Here is a 14,998-nt window from a genome sequence, read left to right on the forward strand (position 1 = left end):
TGGGATTTGAGAATGCAGCTTTCCAGCGGTTGCATGACCAGGAAGCTGTGACTCTCGGGTGAGATGCACGAAAAAAGAATATGTCTGTGAAGGTTCTCAGTCATCCAGGTCATCGTAGTCAAAGGAGCTTGCAAAGAAAAGCGTCTGGACTTCTTTAAGTTACTTGAAGACGTTTCACCTCTCATCCGAGAGGCTTCCTCTTCCTCTTCCTCGCTTTTCTTTGCAAGCTCCTTTGACCACGAAAAAAGAACGCCCACCCAATTTATCCCCGGTGACAGCCGACTTTATTTTAGGACTTTTGCCTTCCTATTTTTAGGAATTTGGGGGGCTACCCCCCAGCTCAAATGTTAAAATGACTGCGTGATATTTTATCTCCCTCTGATCTGTCCTTTGTATACATTCTCACTACGTGCATTGCAAATTCTGAAGACCCACGTTGTCCTTTAATAGTTCTGTCAAGTGCGCCCCTTTTCTCCGCTGTGCACGCAGGATGAGGACAAAGACTCTAACATGCATGCTTATATTTTCTTTTTTCTTTTTCTTAGACCAACCTACTAATTATCTCTACTGTAACTAAGCGAGTGTTTCCACATTCTTGCAGTCGCAGCATGTGACCGTTTTTTAAGATGTGTCTGAGCCATTGTCCGCCGAGTTAGGAAGGCAGCCAGGCTTGCAACCTTGATTTGAGGCCAAGAGGAGATAAGTCTGTACAAAGGGAAGCCCTTCCCTCGCGTTAGATCATAACGCCTTTCCTTGATAACGCATGGATGTTAATCAAAGCTGATCTGTCCTATATAATCAATAGCACGGTGGAGGATTTTTTTTTTCTGTGTGAGTAGATGTGGAGATGTTGCTTCAAGAAAGTGCGTGAAACATCTGTTAAGCCCCCGATACAAATGATTTCAGACACATCTGGTGTGAAGTCTGTCTTAAAATGTTTCACCGCGCTTTTCATTCATGGAGCATAGTTAAAGAGGGAGGGATCTTTTTTTCCACATCTGCAAAACTGTGACTGCTATACTGTGGATCTGCTAATAAGTGCTAGTATTGGCAATGACTGTGTGAAAGGTCCTTGTCAGGATACAATAGCAGCACTGTGGACTTGTAATGTGAGGCCCTCAATAGGAACACATCGAATAATAGGCGCATTGGAGGGGGAAAAAATATGAGCACTATGCTAATTTCAGGTCAGTCACTTACACTGCAAGACACCACCAAAAGTGCTGATGGGCATAGTTCAAACAAGCAAACTATATATCCAACACCTTAATGTGTATAAACAGAATGCAGCATTTCCTGTATCTGTGGAGCATCTTCCTAGTTCTGTATCTTCATCCCACTTATTATTTTGAAGCACTGACAACCTTTGAAAGACTGCTGTGAGCGATTTAGTGCAGCATATGTAGGTCGTGGTGTCTCGGTACACGATAAAACCAGTGGGCTTTCACCTGGCTGTGTTTGTGGGAGCAGCTGGTGACTTCTTTCGGCAATATAAATGAAATAAAACTCTTCCAGCACGTCCTGCAACCATCCACGGGTTGTTTGGAAGGATTAAGGTAATTAAGATTTTTTTTTTTTTTTTAAAAAACCCAAAGAACACTTGTTTTAACAGTCAGGTTCACTCTCTTCCCTTTTTGCTGTTTGTGTTGAGTGAGTTTGTGTTCGTTCATTCTTTTTACACAGTGTTGAGGAAAGAACAATAAAACTTAAGATAGTCTAAGGGGACAGAGTGTAAGGCCTGTCATAAAGCAAAAGACTGATATGGGAAACAAAGGAGCACTCAAGGACATTAGAGCTTTCCATTCTTGTTTCTCTTTTACTTTTAGCTCTATTTCTAATACAGTAGGACTATAGTGTCATAGGGGAAATCTGTTTTGTGCCCTCTGTCTTTTTGCAAGGCTTTAATGGGTCAACGGGTTGAAGAGTACTTGATCTCTCAGTTCATGGCTGCTGTTCAGTGCAAACAGAGCAGAAAGTTAGCTTTCTGTACTGAAAGTCAAAGATCGCCCTGACAGCTGTTGGTCAGCAGAAGTGTATTTACACCATACACAGTACGACTGTAGGCTGTTTCCTCACATCTGTTTTTCCTCTGCTTTATTCATTTCGCACACCTAAACCAGGTTGTTTGCATGACTCTGAGCTAGATTCAACTGGTCATGAAAACTGAGATGATGCAACAAGCCTGAAAAAAAGGTGATTCAGACACACATGACATGTGTTTGTAGGTCACGTAGTAAGAAACTGAATGTGTGAGTAATGCATTATATTTTGGAGAACAATGGGTGTGGACTCGAGCGGTAAATGTTTAGAAACTTTTTCTAAAATGATCAAAGTGGAAAAGTGACTTTTCAAAGTTACTAGGGTGCAGATGAATCATTAAACGCAGTGTGCTGGCTACCTTTGCCTCTCGTGGGTCAAGGAGAGCTTTAAAAGAATAGTCCAATATTTGTGGAAAATACACCTGAAATAAAAAATGAAAAGATTCCACTTCAAATTTTCTGCATTTGAAGCTACGATCACTTTGGTAGCTTAGCATAAAGACTGAAAACACAGGGAAATGACTGACATACACTGCCATTAAAGTACGTATTTGCACATTTCAGTTCATATTTGGTCCACTTTTCTTTGCATAGTTGTTTTATTTTAGCCACACTTTAGGATTTCTGATAATAAACATCCTGTTAATGGTCATAGCAAAGCGTTTAAATTTGGTTTAAATCTAGACTTTGACTAGGCCACACTCACTGCTTTCGGGTGGACTTGAGGCTGAGTTTCAGATTACTGATCATCAGATCAAGTGCTTTTGAATTCAGGGCATGAACTAATAGCTGCATATACCACCACCATGTTTAGCTGTTATGATGTTCTTTTCATGAATTGCTGTGTTAGTTTTATGCCAGGTGTAAGAGGACTTGAATCTCACAGAAAGTTCAACTTTTGTCTCATCTGCACATCTGCACAGGCTTTTCCACTTTTTGGGGAGAGATTTGAGACGAGCCTTCGTGTCCTTCTTGGTCACCTTGTTCTCTCTCGTGGATGCCATTTTTGCCCAGTATCTTTGTTATTGTTGAATCATGAACTCTGACCTTTACTGTTCTTTAGATGTTGTTCTTGGCTCTTTTGTGACCTTCTGGATGAGTCATCAATGCACTCTTAGAGTAACCGGTAGGCTGTCAACTCCCACAAGATTCACCACTGTTCCAATATTTCTCCATTGGTGGATAATGGCTCTCACTGTGGTTCACTGGAGTCCCAGACTTGGAAATGGCTTTGTGTTGCTTTTTCAGATCTTACAGTGTACCTTACTTAGTCACACAGATGCTTTTCAAGTGATTTGTTGATTCAACAGGTATGACAGTAATCAGGTCTGGATGTGTTGAGTGAAACTGAACTCAGTTTCCATGATAATTGACATAATTGCTCCCTGTCTAATATTAACATTTGTTTAAAGATTTGAAGCCTTTAAGTGTAAAAAATGAGCAGACTTGCTTTGTGTGGTTATCGTTTTAGTCCTTTACAGAGAGCATCCACATGTTTAGTGAATTTGTGCAATTGCTATCACACATCACACCCCAACAAACCAAACAAACTGTTGCATTTTATTTGATTGTAAAGAGAAGTTATCAGTAGTCATATTCTCATCTCTTCAATCATAAATTTGAGCCTGACCTGTATTCAATATTGATCTTCTCAATAAGGTGCAGTAAGTGCTCTGATAAGACCGTCCTCTTGATGTTGATAAGGTTGTTACTGAGTGACTAACCAAGGCAAACGTTCCTGATATATAGAATCAGGGAACATTAACATCCTAATAGCACTGTTTGTCTCTGCCTGTGACCTCCTGGGGGCAAAAGTTAAACCTTGCCCACTGAAGTATGCCTTTGTCTTCAGGTATTTATAATTGTCAGCAAATTTTATTGCAGCTTAGGAGAGAGAAGGAGCAGTCTTCTTTCACGAAAGCCGTTTGTCAGACATTGTTGAAAGTAGTTTAGTCACATACAGAAAGTCACAACCAGACAGTCAGCTGACTCATTCTCAAAGGAGTGGGACAAACCACAATGTGTAAATATTACAGACTCTTAAAAATGGAATCAGCAACCTTTGGCTTTTATCTACACAAGCCGAAAGCACAAGACTGGTAACATGTCAAGTTTAACAAATAACCAGTTATGTGCACTGCCCTTTAAAGTCAACCATAATTTCATTAAATTATTAACAAAAGGCAAAACAGTGGCCACCCAACTATGCAGCTCGTTTAAAAGTCGTTTATATGAACCACAAGCACGTACCTGTATACACTCGGTTCATACAGAACAAGATGCAAACAGTGAGCGTAATTGAGCTAACCCTAATCCCCTCAAAGCCACAGTCACTGTTCGTCAAGCTCTCCATCATAGGCCTAATATCTTTATCGCCAGCACCAAGTTTAGACACAGTAAACATGCCAGGGCACAGTGGGTACTGATGACACAGCTAAACAAAGCTGCAGTAACACTCTCAGTGGGTTTTCACACAGTGCCACACTTAAATCGCAGTTGTGTACAGGCTTAGGATTGGTGCAACCCCTTTAAAGCGTCTCTTGCGCTCTATTACATGGCGTCTCTCCCGCAAATGTAACTTTTTCAGGAATGTGGAAATCCCACCTAATTATTCTCTTCTTCTTTTTTTTTTACAGTGAATCTTGGCAGCAGGATCACATTCCAGCAACAGCCACAGATCAGCCTCGACTGACAAAGTTGGACCGCTCGCTAAAGTGGAAACTGCACCTTAACCAGCCTGTGTTTTGGTTCCTGAGTAAAATATGTGAGGTCAGAATGCCAGGATATTAGCTGGCAGGCAAGACTGCACCCCACTAAAGGGATGCATGCGGACTGTTGGGCAGATATTCATTCCACTGCACAATTTAATTACTTAGTAAGTTTGCAAGTATTGTTGGAGATAATGGCTGGAGTAATATCTTTTAATGGGAGGGTCTGTGGTCTGTGGCATACTGAGGGGAGACTGTGATAACAGCTCCTGCTGTGTTGCGGGTGGGTTTCAGCTCTAACTTGCCCTTCACACAGGAAATGTTGATGCGCAACAGGAAAACTGTGTTTATATATAAACAGCGTGCACGGCTGCTTGGATAACTGGGTTGTGGTTAAGGTGGTGTCCAGCAATATAGATAAGGAAAGGATGGATGGGTGTAGCTGTTGATATAGGCATCAGTAGAATGGAAAGTAGGTGAGGGTCACTGATGTGGGAATTAAAGAAATTATGGACTGCACTCACTCAGAATTGTGACTATTTAGAGAACGCACCTCATTCACCTCATGTCAAAAGTCAGAGCTGTGTTCACTATCTACCACCACTGGAAATAGTGGACATGGCTATATAGTTTCAAGGCTGTATAGGATGTAAAAGCTAAACCCAAAGTGGTCTTCCAACTCACACCTTTAAAGCTAGTCTAGTCTTGTCAGGCAACCAGTGGCAATTGCAGGAAATTTCGACTCCTCTTTAAGAAACATGTGGGGATTTTGTTATCTTCTGACAAAGCCAGGCGAAATGTCTGGCTGCTTTGATATATATTTAAAAAATATCTACAAGAGATGCAATGACACTCTCACCCATCTTGTGGCATGAAAACAAAGAATATATTTCCCAACTAGCCAAACAGCTTTACAAGCTACTTAAAAGTTGATGGAGAACCTTTAAAAGGAGACTCTTGCGTGGCTCTGTGTCTCTGAAGGTTGTTTTGGTTAAGCACGTGCCCTCACGCGTAATGGAAAAATTTACAATTGATTAACTCGGCGCTGGCTAAATTACACATGACTACTTGAAGGAGAAAATTGTCTGCCATGTTTTCAGATCAATGATTGTCAGTTCTGGAGTGGGTAAACCAAGGAGAATGAGGAGGTGACCCAAATAGCCCAGATGTTAATGATCCCTTGTTAGGCACACGGTGAGGATAAACAAACACCGCCCTTGAAAAAAGCAGGTCATGTATTGCCAAAATATGACCGCTGTAAATCAAAGGTCAGTGCTCTGCTCAGTACTGTTGACAAAAGTTATTTTAAAAGTACTATGAGGTGCAAAGGACTTGAACGTGCAATTAGCACATGGAATGGGGACATTGTCTGTGAAGGTTCTCGGTTATCCAGGTCACTGTAGTTTAAGGAGATTGGAAAGAAAAGCGTCTGGACTTCTTTAAGTTTCTTGAAGACATTTCACCTCTTTCCACCAGCTGGCACCAGTTGGACTTTCTTTCCAAGCTCCTGAGACAATGGGGACATAGGGTTTTCTGCTAATATGCCCCTTGCAACAGGTGTCCTCCCCAGAGCCTTTTCTCTGATAAATCAATTTTTTTTAAAAACAAAGACCCATGGAGTCATGCTTTACTTTTGCACTGGATCGACCAAACTGCAAACTCAGACCTCAACGACTAAACTGAAACTGAAAAGGTAAAGAGGAGAAAAGTGCTGAAAAGCAGTAACACTAACAAAAACGTGTCCGTATAGCACGTCCCCCATGTGTTCATGAGAAAACTTTGAACTCACATAATATGTCACCTGACCCACTTGCCCACCCACTGTGGCACTCTCCACTGCTGCTGTGTGCAAGTCTGACTGAAGACATGAAAATCATTAACATGAATAAAAGGAACTTGTGTTTGAACAACATAATGCTGCAACTTGTTTTTTACCACACTCATGAAGCCATGAGTGTGGTAAACATTTTGCTTGTTATGTTGTTGTGTGTATCACAATGCTGGTTGGTTCCTTGAGTTGGGTGCCCTTTTTATGCTTGAATGATTCAAAGGTCAGGGTCAATTGGCTTACCAAACAAAAACAACATACCTCTGAAATGGTCAGGTACAAGGACGGGACTGAAAAGCAGCCAATGTCGAAATAAAAAACTTTGAAAGACCTTCAGAAATCCTGAAGAACTATTGCTCAAGACAAGACAAGGACTACTCAAGACTTTCATAACTTCCTGTAGTGCTAAACACTGCATCTGGTCACCGTTTTTCACACAATTCACACAGAAAAATGAAAGATTAGGAATATTTATTTTAATAAAATGTAGGTTAAGGCCTATTGTTTACATCTTTTTAAACGTCTGCGTAATTCTGTGTAGTCCATACAAACAAAGCTTGTGCTTGCTTCACTTTCACAAGAATCAGTGCACAACAAAAACAGGTTAGACAGGGGCATGACCAAAATATCCGCATATGGGTGTTTTGTTTTGTTTTCTATCCTGTCTGCAGCGCATCTCCGCGGGCTGATCCGACAGGATGACAAAGTGCTTTGAGGGTGACGCCAGCTGCTGTGGGCGGAGCTAGGACCCAGACGAGGAAGACGAGTGCGACGTGACTGCCCGGCGCTGTGAAAGGATGTCTACGTTGTCCATATTTATCCTCTTACGTCAGAGTGGCACACCTTCAGGAGACCTCAGTAGCTGCTTAGTCGGGACGACAAGCAGGTTCAGAGGACTCATTAGCTGCTCTCTGCTAAACTTCAGAGAGGTTCGAAAAGTGTATGAAAGTGTATGAAAAGTGCTTTATAAATAAAGATTGATTGATTGATTGATTGATTGATTGATTGATTGATTGATTGATTGATTGATTGATTGATTGAAAAGGGGCGAAGCTCCAGGAAAAGGCGACGCAAACCTCGAGGATTTTTTAGTCCCACACGTGTGAAATCAGTGATAGTGACAGGGGTGTAATGTAGCCTCACCTAACCTCAACTTTGAAACAGCCTATCTCATGTAAAGATGCTATACGATTTGTTATTATAAACCATGGGTGTCAAAAATAAGGCCCAGGGGCCAGAATCAACCCTGCAAAAACTCCAGTCTGGCCCCTTTGCATTGCATTGCACTGTATTTTCTTTCTTGGGTTTTACAGCTTTTGCTACATTGATACTACACTGAAGTAATAAGTAACAGAAAGCAATAACATTTCTGTATTTATTTATTTTTTTATTATTTCTCACAACACTATAGTACTGGTACATGTCTTTCATTTACTAAAGAAGCATTTCTTTATTATCTAGAGAAACTATTAACTGATAAAAAATAATATTAACTCAGCAATTAGTTAATGTCTTTAAACTTATAGAAAGGGGGGTTTTGCTGGCTTTGAGGTTACAGTTGTGATTTGTTGCTGTATAAATGAAATAAAGTGAGCTGAAGTGAAATGAATTGGTCCGGCCTGCTTCAGAAAGAAGTGGGTTGTAGTTGGCCCACAGTTAAAAATTAGTTTGACACACTATTACAGACAAACCAGTGAAAAGCCCCAAAATAAAAACAAACAAATGAACAACTGACTATTACAGAGCCATTTGAATGGCGTGACTGATCTGCCCAGTTAAGTAGGTTTAGTAGTCTTTAATGGAAAAACTAAGGCATTAAGCAATAATGACAGTAAAATATTTGTGTAATACACTAGAGGCAGGCAGTCACATGAGAGGATGTGGATGTATGAGGGCTAATATTAGCTCATTTTTCCCTAGTGGAGCGGCCATGTGTCCTGGCCTACTTGTAAACAAGCGGCAGGAGAACCGTGTGGAGATTAACTCGGTGCATCCTCACACACACAGACATGCAGTTTGGTTTTGTTAGTGAAACAAATCTTCACAGCTTGGTGGGATTGGTATGTGTGCGTGTGATCCGATAGTGTAAAGTAAGGAAGTCCTCAACACCCAGAGATCAACGTATCAGTACTAGTTTAATATGCCGGTGAGGATTCTTTGCACGATATAGCGTTCGGGGGATTAAAGCTTGGACCAGTTTACTCAATCAGTAAACAGAAACCTGCAAGTTAATCCTTCACAGTCGACAAGCTGACGAGCTCCAGTTTCCTCTCACTGTGCACTTATAACAAATCTTGCCACTCCTTTTGGGTTTTGTTCTGTTTTTTTGTTTGATATTCATATGAAACTTTGTCTTTTGCTGTAAAATCCGGAGCTTAAAAACACAAAGTGCACAAAATGAAGCATAAATTAGAGAAGAGATGTGAGGCAGTGAAGAAAGAGAAATGCTGTTTTGTCTCCCGTCCCTCTGTGTGTCACTCAGTCACATGCTTAGTGATTCTGTCTGACTGCCAGGCTCATTCTCTGAGTGTAATCTCTGTTGACCAGTCAGAGGAGGGAGCGAGGCGGAAAAAAAAGATGGAGGACTGTGTCGCAATCTAGGTCGTCCACTAGTAATCCCACAGGGTGGAGGTTCTGTCGTGGGCATTCACTGCCAAATGCTGAGCTCAGCCAACTCCTCTTCCTTGTGCCTCTGTTCGCTAAATTCTTGTCTCATGACAGACCTCCCTCAGTTTGCCCTCGACTCACATGCTCCGATCATATCTGCTAAAAATTCCCCAAGTAGGGGGTAAGAATGAACATTTTAAAAAATGTAACCACTTAATTAGTTGATCATTCAGTTCATCTGATAAGTTTGCAATTCAAAAGCGCTGCGTAAGCCCTGAAACAGAGTTCTTGCCAAGCTGAAGATTAAGGATGGAGATACAAAGGTGTGAAAAAGTATATAATGCCCTTCCTGATTAGTATTTTATTTAATATTTCTCAAGTTTCATATCAACATACCCATTTAAAAATTAGACAAAGACAACCTAAGTAATAAAAAATGCAATTCTGAAATGATGCTTTCATTTACTTATTGACCCCGAAGAGTAATAACTGGTTGTGCCAGCCTTGGCAGCAAGAACTGCAATCCAACATCTGTGATAACTGACACCGATGTTTCACATCGCTATGGAGGAATTCTGGTCCACTCTTCTTTGCAGCTACATTGGAGGGTTTGGGGCATGAACATCTGTTTAAGGTCATATTAAAGCATTTTGATTGCATTTAAATCTGGCCTTTGACTAGGCCACTCCAAAACCTTTGTTTTGTTAGCGCTGAGCCCTTGAGAGGTGGACTTGCTGGTGTGTTTCAGATCACTTTCCTGCTGCATGACCAAGGTGCTCTTGGCATTCAGGGTATGAATCCATAGCCAGATATTCTCCTTCGAGAATTCTGGTAGAGAGCAGAATTCGTGGTACCATCAATTACTGCAAGTCATCCTGAAACAGCAAAGCAGCTCCAGACCCTCACATGACTACCGTGATGTTCTTTTCATGAAATGCTGTGTTAGCTTTATTTCAGATGTAACGAGACTCAAAACCTTCCAAAAGGTTCAGCTTTTGTCTCTCCACAAAGTAAAGAGTCTTGGCGTTCATCAAGATGTTTTTTGGCAAACAAATAATGGAATTCTTCCATTCTCCCAGGCCGGCTTCCCAGGAAGATTCACCACCATTCCAAGTTTTTTTCCATTGGTGAATAATGGCTCTCACTGTGGTTCACTGGAGTTCCAAAGGCTTTGTAACCCTTTTCATAGATGTCAATGATTGAGTTTGTTTAGATCAAGTTTGATGTGTTGCTTTTTGAGATCTTTTGTCATACTTTGTCAGACAGGTTCTATCAGATTTGACAGTAATCAAGACTGCGTGTTTTCCAGTGAAATTGGTTTCTTGAATTCCAAGAAATGTGATTAATCATCATTTCATCATTCATCGTTTAACAGGGGGACAGTACTTTTTAAACACAGGGCCAGTTAGGTTTGGATCGCGTTTTTCATTTTAAAATTGTGACAAATATGCAAAAAACTAAATCAAAATCAGGAAGAGGGTAAATACTTGTTTACTGTTTTACTTTAAAGGCTATGTTGTAAATGTTCATTTGAAGATGCAGCAGTTTTTTATTGTTGACCTGATATTAAATGTTTGCTGTGTCAGGAATCTGCACAATTCTTGTGTTCCGTCATAGTTTACAGCAAAAACCTAAATGTCGAAATAAAAACATCACCTTCACTACCTTCATGGTTCCATGTGGGCTTTCTTCAGTTAAAAGTCAAAACATTTCTGGCAATCTCAACTGCTTGCACATCCTTTTACAGTCACGCTTCACCTGTTCCCAGAAAAAGCTGTTTGGAAGCATCGCGTTTGAGAGGGTCACGCAGCACCCGTCCTGCGTGGGCTCATGACTTGCATGATCTGCACGACTTGGTGTCCTTACAGTAGGACATGGTGGTGGAGACTGAAATACTTTCCTGCTTGACTTTCAGTTTCAATCACTAGTACAAGGATTGTGTACCCTTGTGCAAGGTTTGTGTCAAAACAATGTAGAGTAGGACACTCATAATACCTGATTCTTTGCTTTTTATGTTCTATTGTACATGTCTGAACTAAAATCCACTCTGCGGCCCACAGCCTGTTTGAAGCTGCAGGGTCAGGGTGAATAATGGCAAAGAGTGGATCTCTTTCCTTACCGCACTGAAAAGTATGCAAGCTGCTTGCATCATGTTGTATGCATTGATTATGTTTTGGTGATTTGTGACCGAAACACTGTTTTTCTCAAGTTTCCTCCATTAAAAGGTATAAAGCTTGACTCACTGCATGACATCTGACACATGGACACCTGCTGCAATGTAATGCATTTTCAGAGTGCAGATGCAAGGGGCTGCACCTGCACTTTTGGCCCATTCCAGAACTCTTGCCTGACGTGGACGCTAATTCACAAGTCCAAACTGACCTAAGCGTGCGCTCGGCTAAAGGAGAGGTTCTCAGTCCCAGACCTCAGTGACCTGATTGCTGCCTACTGACATGACTTCACAGGGCACATGCTTTCACGTTATGGTCTTTTCCCCTCTCTAAAAAAATAACATTTCAAAGCATACTACTCTAGCAACCTCCAGTGTTAACCATGCTAATCATATTGCCAGCAAGGTACAGGTCATGTGTGCTGAAAATAGAAAAGCAAACAGATTTCATGCGCTGCATGTTTGCCCAACTCAACCAACTCTGCAACCTCTGGGAACAAATGAAAGACCTGATATCTTGCATGATTAATTGTATCTAGATTTTTTTCCCCCACTTACAGACATTAAACTTTTCACAACCTAACAAAGCATTGTCTATGGAATATGCATTCTGTTAGAGTGTCTTCTGTAGTGTAATAAAGACTGTTGTAATGGTCAGCAAAACTGCATTAAACACCACAAAATGGACAAAAATATATATAGGTATAAAAAATAAAAAAAAACACTTAATTGTGTTGATTTTAATACAAGGTAGTGCGTTTGGGAGTTCAAAGTAAAACTCTACTGCCCCCTTGTAGTCAGTCTGTAGTGACTTCAGACATGTATAAAATGTAGTGGCCGCAATCACACAAAAAACCGTGATAAGCCACAATTTTTTTGACTCCAGGAAACATCTGTATTTTCCCTAAACCATCAATTATCTACAACTAAAAAGTCTACAGCCAAAAATAAAGACATATTACAAACACTCGACATTAAACTACATGCCCACTTTGATATAAAACTATTTCTGGTTTCCAATAAAACTAGCCTGTCCCCTTCAAAACATGAAACAAGTGTATTTTAATAGGAAGATTTTTTTAACTATCAAAAACGGGGAACACCGGGGGTAAGTGCTGGAAGGGTGTAAGTGAGGCCACTGCTCTGCGGGCTGGCGAACAAAGGGACAGCTCCCGGGTGAACCTGGAGCGAGGGAACAGAATACACAGGTATCCATTTGACGGGTGTAGTAGTTACATCAGCAGTGGCACAGTGGTGTGTGCTGCCCCCTCCCGTGCAGACAGGAGAACTTCCAGCTGAAGCTTGTAGGATGAGATGCTGATCGGTGTCCCAGTCGAAGCACCTTTTTGTCCCAGTTCGTCGCTGCGTAGGTTGAATAAAGTGCTCCACCCGGACTGGCAGACTGAGTGTGGGAGTGTAGGCTTGAGCAGAGGCGCAGTCTCTCTTCAGGATTGAGTCAATAGAGAAAGGGCCATTAAACTTCACCTCAGGTTTGATCTGAACAGTACTGCGTGGTGCGGGCTCTAGAGAGTGGAGAGGCCTAGGCGGACAGCTCAGGTTCTTGGTCTCCAGTCTGGAGGCCAGAACAGGGAAGAGATGGAGAATTTCCAAGAAGTGTTCATGCACCATCTCTGTTGTTATCTCCCTGCAGTCCAGCGTCCAGTACACAAGCTCACGATTCATTGTGCCCAGAACTAGAATCTGAAAAGCAAACAGTACACATGAGTTTTATTTACAGCCCTTTGTGTGTTTGATTTAAATAAATTTTGGAAAAGATGCTTACCTTGACGAAACATTTGTAACCTGTTAAATACCAACTGATGTTGTTGTAAGCAGTCCTTTCATCCTTCTCAATCACTGAAATTTTGTTTTTTATCTATAAAAACATCAAGTGGAAGGCTTTAAAATGGAAACTTGTGTTTCATATTGGATGTTTGCATTTATCATAACAGCAGCAACAATAAACACCACACTTATTTCTTACCTGAGTAAGAGTCAGCATCTTATGTGGAGAATACTGGAGAAGGATGGCGAGCTTAGCCAGGTAAGTGGTATTTTTGCTACAGAACGCACTCAGAGGGCTAGATCGATCAGTCAGAGATTTGTCATCTCCAGACTTCTCATCTTTGTTCTGCATCTTCTTTGAAGAGTCAAGTCGAGTCCCCTTCAGTGTCGTCATAAACTTTAATAAAGGGGGATTTCAGGGTGGACAACTTCAGGCAAATGAGCATGTTTTTATAAGATGATAAACCAGGTCCACAAGTGCTGGAGTCTGGCTCCATGCTGATTTTTGCCCCCACCGGCATTTTAGCTTAGCTCTGAAGCTTTTATTAAACTTCATTGAAACATTCATAAACTTCAGCAAACATTTAATATTAAACTTTTCATTTACAGAACTGTTAAAACTTCAGACCTCAACCAAATCAGCAAAATTAAACAAAAGGAAAATACAATTTTTTGCCATTAGTGTAACACTGAAATTGTGCAAATAACTCAAATTCTTCTTGATAAGAAAAAAACTAACTTGAAGTAATTTGTCTTGTTTTGAGGAAAGTTTAATTTTGCAATGACTTAAGTGTCCAGTAACATGAAGTTAAAACCTGGCAAAAATCTGTTGAGTAAATTAAATTGTGAACAAACTGTATTGAAATGCTCTTTTTGTCTTCGCCACGTTGCGTCGCCTCAGAAGTAGCCAACCTTTTAATTAAATACAAACCTGGCAGCATAGAACTCACTTTGAAAGTTGTTTCAACGTAGAAGAACAGCCTTCCAGCAGGTGAAGGTTAATTTTAGAAAATCTTCCCCTCACCTATAGTCGATTCCCCTTACACTTAGTTTAGTTTTTAAAGTTGATTTGAGACACACCACATGCACGCTGGTGGTTCAGTTACACAGAATACATAATCAAGTAAAGTTGTCAAACCAATAAACAATCTATTCACACGCTAACAGGACAATTTACTGCACCTCTCATTTAAAGTCAAACCAGCAGCTTTTTGCTCAACACCCGTTATTTAAATCAATGACCCCTTTTCAGATTCCTCCACCCATGACCCGTACTGAAAGCAGGATTAAAGCTTTACTCTGGTGGATGGTTGAAAGTCTGCAACCCTGACCCATGTGTTTTCACTTGTCTCTGATTAAAGGTGTGCTATTCAGCTGCTCTGGTCCAAGGAACGAGTTCACAGAGGGATCTGTAAAACACCGCTGACTCTCAAGATGTCCACATGTATTTTAGAAAAGATAAAAAATATAATTTGGAGAAAACAAGCTTAGGTTAGACTGAAACATTCACAATTACATGAGGGACAGCAGCATACACAGACCAATTCTGATACAGCCAGTTACATTCAGAGAGGGACTGAAGCATTGGCAGAAACAATAAGAGGCAATAAAATATGTCCTTCTGTTGTGAAAGAGCAATAAAAAAGGGTTTCTACTAGTAAAAAAGTGCAAATTCTCAGCTGACTAATTCACGACATTTCTTAGAGTTATTCCTTTATTAATAATAAAGAAGGTTTTAACACAGAGTCATCTTCACTGGTATAACCTGAGGTCATTGTTTCAGGTATTTCATAGTCATACATCCTTGTCCACGCAACCCAGCCAAGGCGCTGATTGTGGTTAATTTGAATAAATATACACT

At 40.8% G+C, this 14,998-nt stretch overlaps 1 protein-coding gene and 1 long non-coding RNA gene across 3 annotated transcripts; one reads left to right on the forward strand and one right to left on the reverse strand.

The window, feature by feature from the left end:
- The first annotated feature begins 75 nt into the window (after positions 1-75).
- LOC146493381 (uncharacterized) lies at positions 76-5,924 on the forward strand. The gene is made up of 2 exons (XR_014871942.1): positions 76-4,500; positions 4,676-5,924. It is a non-coding gene; the product is annotated as an uncharacterized LOC146493381 (long non-coding RNA).
- A 2,195-nt stretch (positions 5,925-8,119) lies between these two features.
- Positions 8,120-14,457, reverse strand: LOC146493382 (uncharacterized). Of its 2 annotated transcripts, none has more exons than XM_085148647.1 (4): positions 14,088-14,457; positions 13,337-13,534; positions 13,136-13,228; positions 8,120-13,053 (listed from the first exon to the last, which is right to left on the reverse strand). In XM_085148647.1, the coding sequence occupies exons 2-4, from the start codon at positions 13,529-13,531 to the stop codon at positions 12,439-12,441; spliced, it is 903 nt and encodes a 300-aa protein (XP_085004773.1). In that variant the 5' UTR covers positions 13,532-13,534; positions 14,088-14,457; the 3' UTR covers positions 8,120-12,438. The 2 variants fall into 2 exon arrangements, with proteins under 2 accessions (XP_085004773.1, XP_085004774.1); XM_085148648.1 differs by having other exon boundaries at positions 14,069-14,457.
- Positions 14,458-14,998: the final 541 nt, after the last annotated feature.

This window comes from Neolamprologus multifasciatus, chromosome 22 (genome assembly GCF_963576455.1).
Source record: "Neolamprologus multifasciatus chromosome 22, fNeoMul1.2, whole genome shotgun sequence".
Classification (NCBI taxonomy): Eukaryota; Metazoa; Chordata; class Actinopteri; order Cichliformes; family Cichlidae; genus Neolamprologus; species Neolamprologus multifasciatus.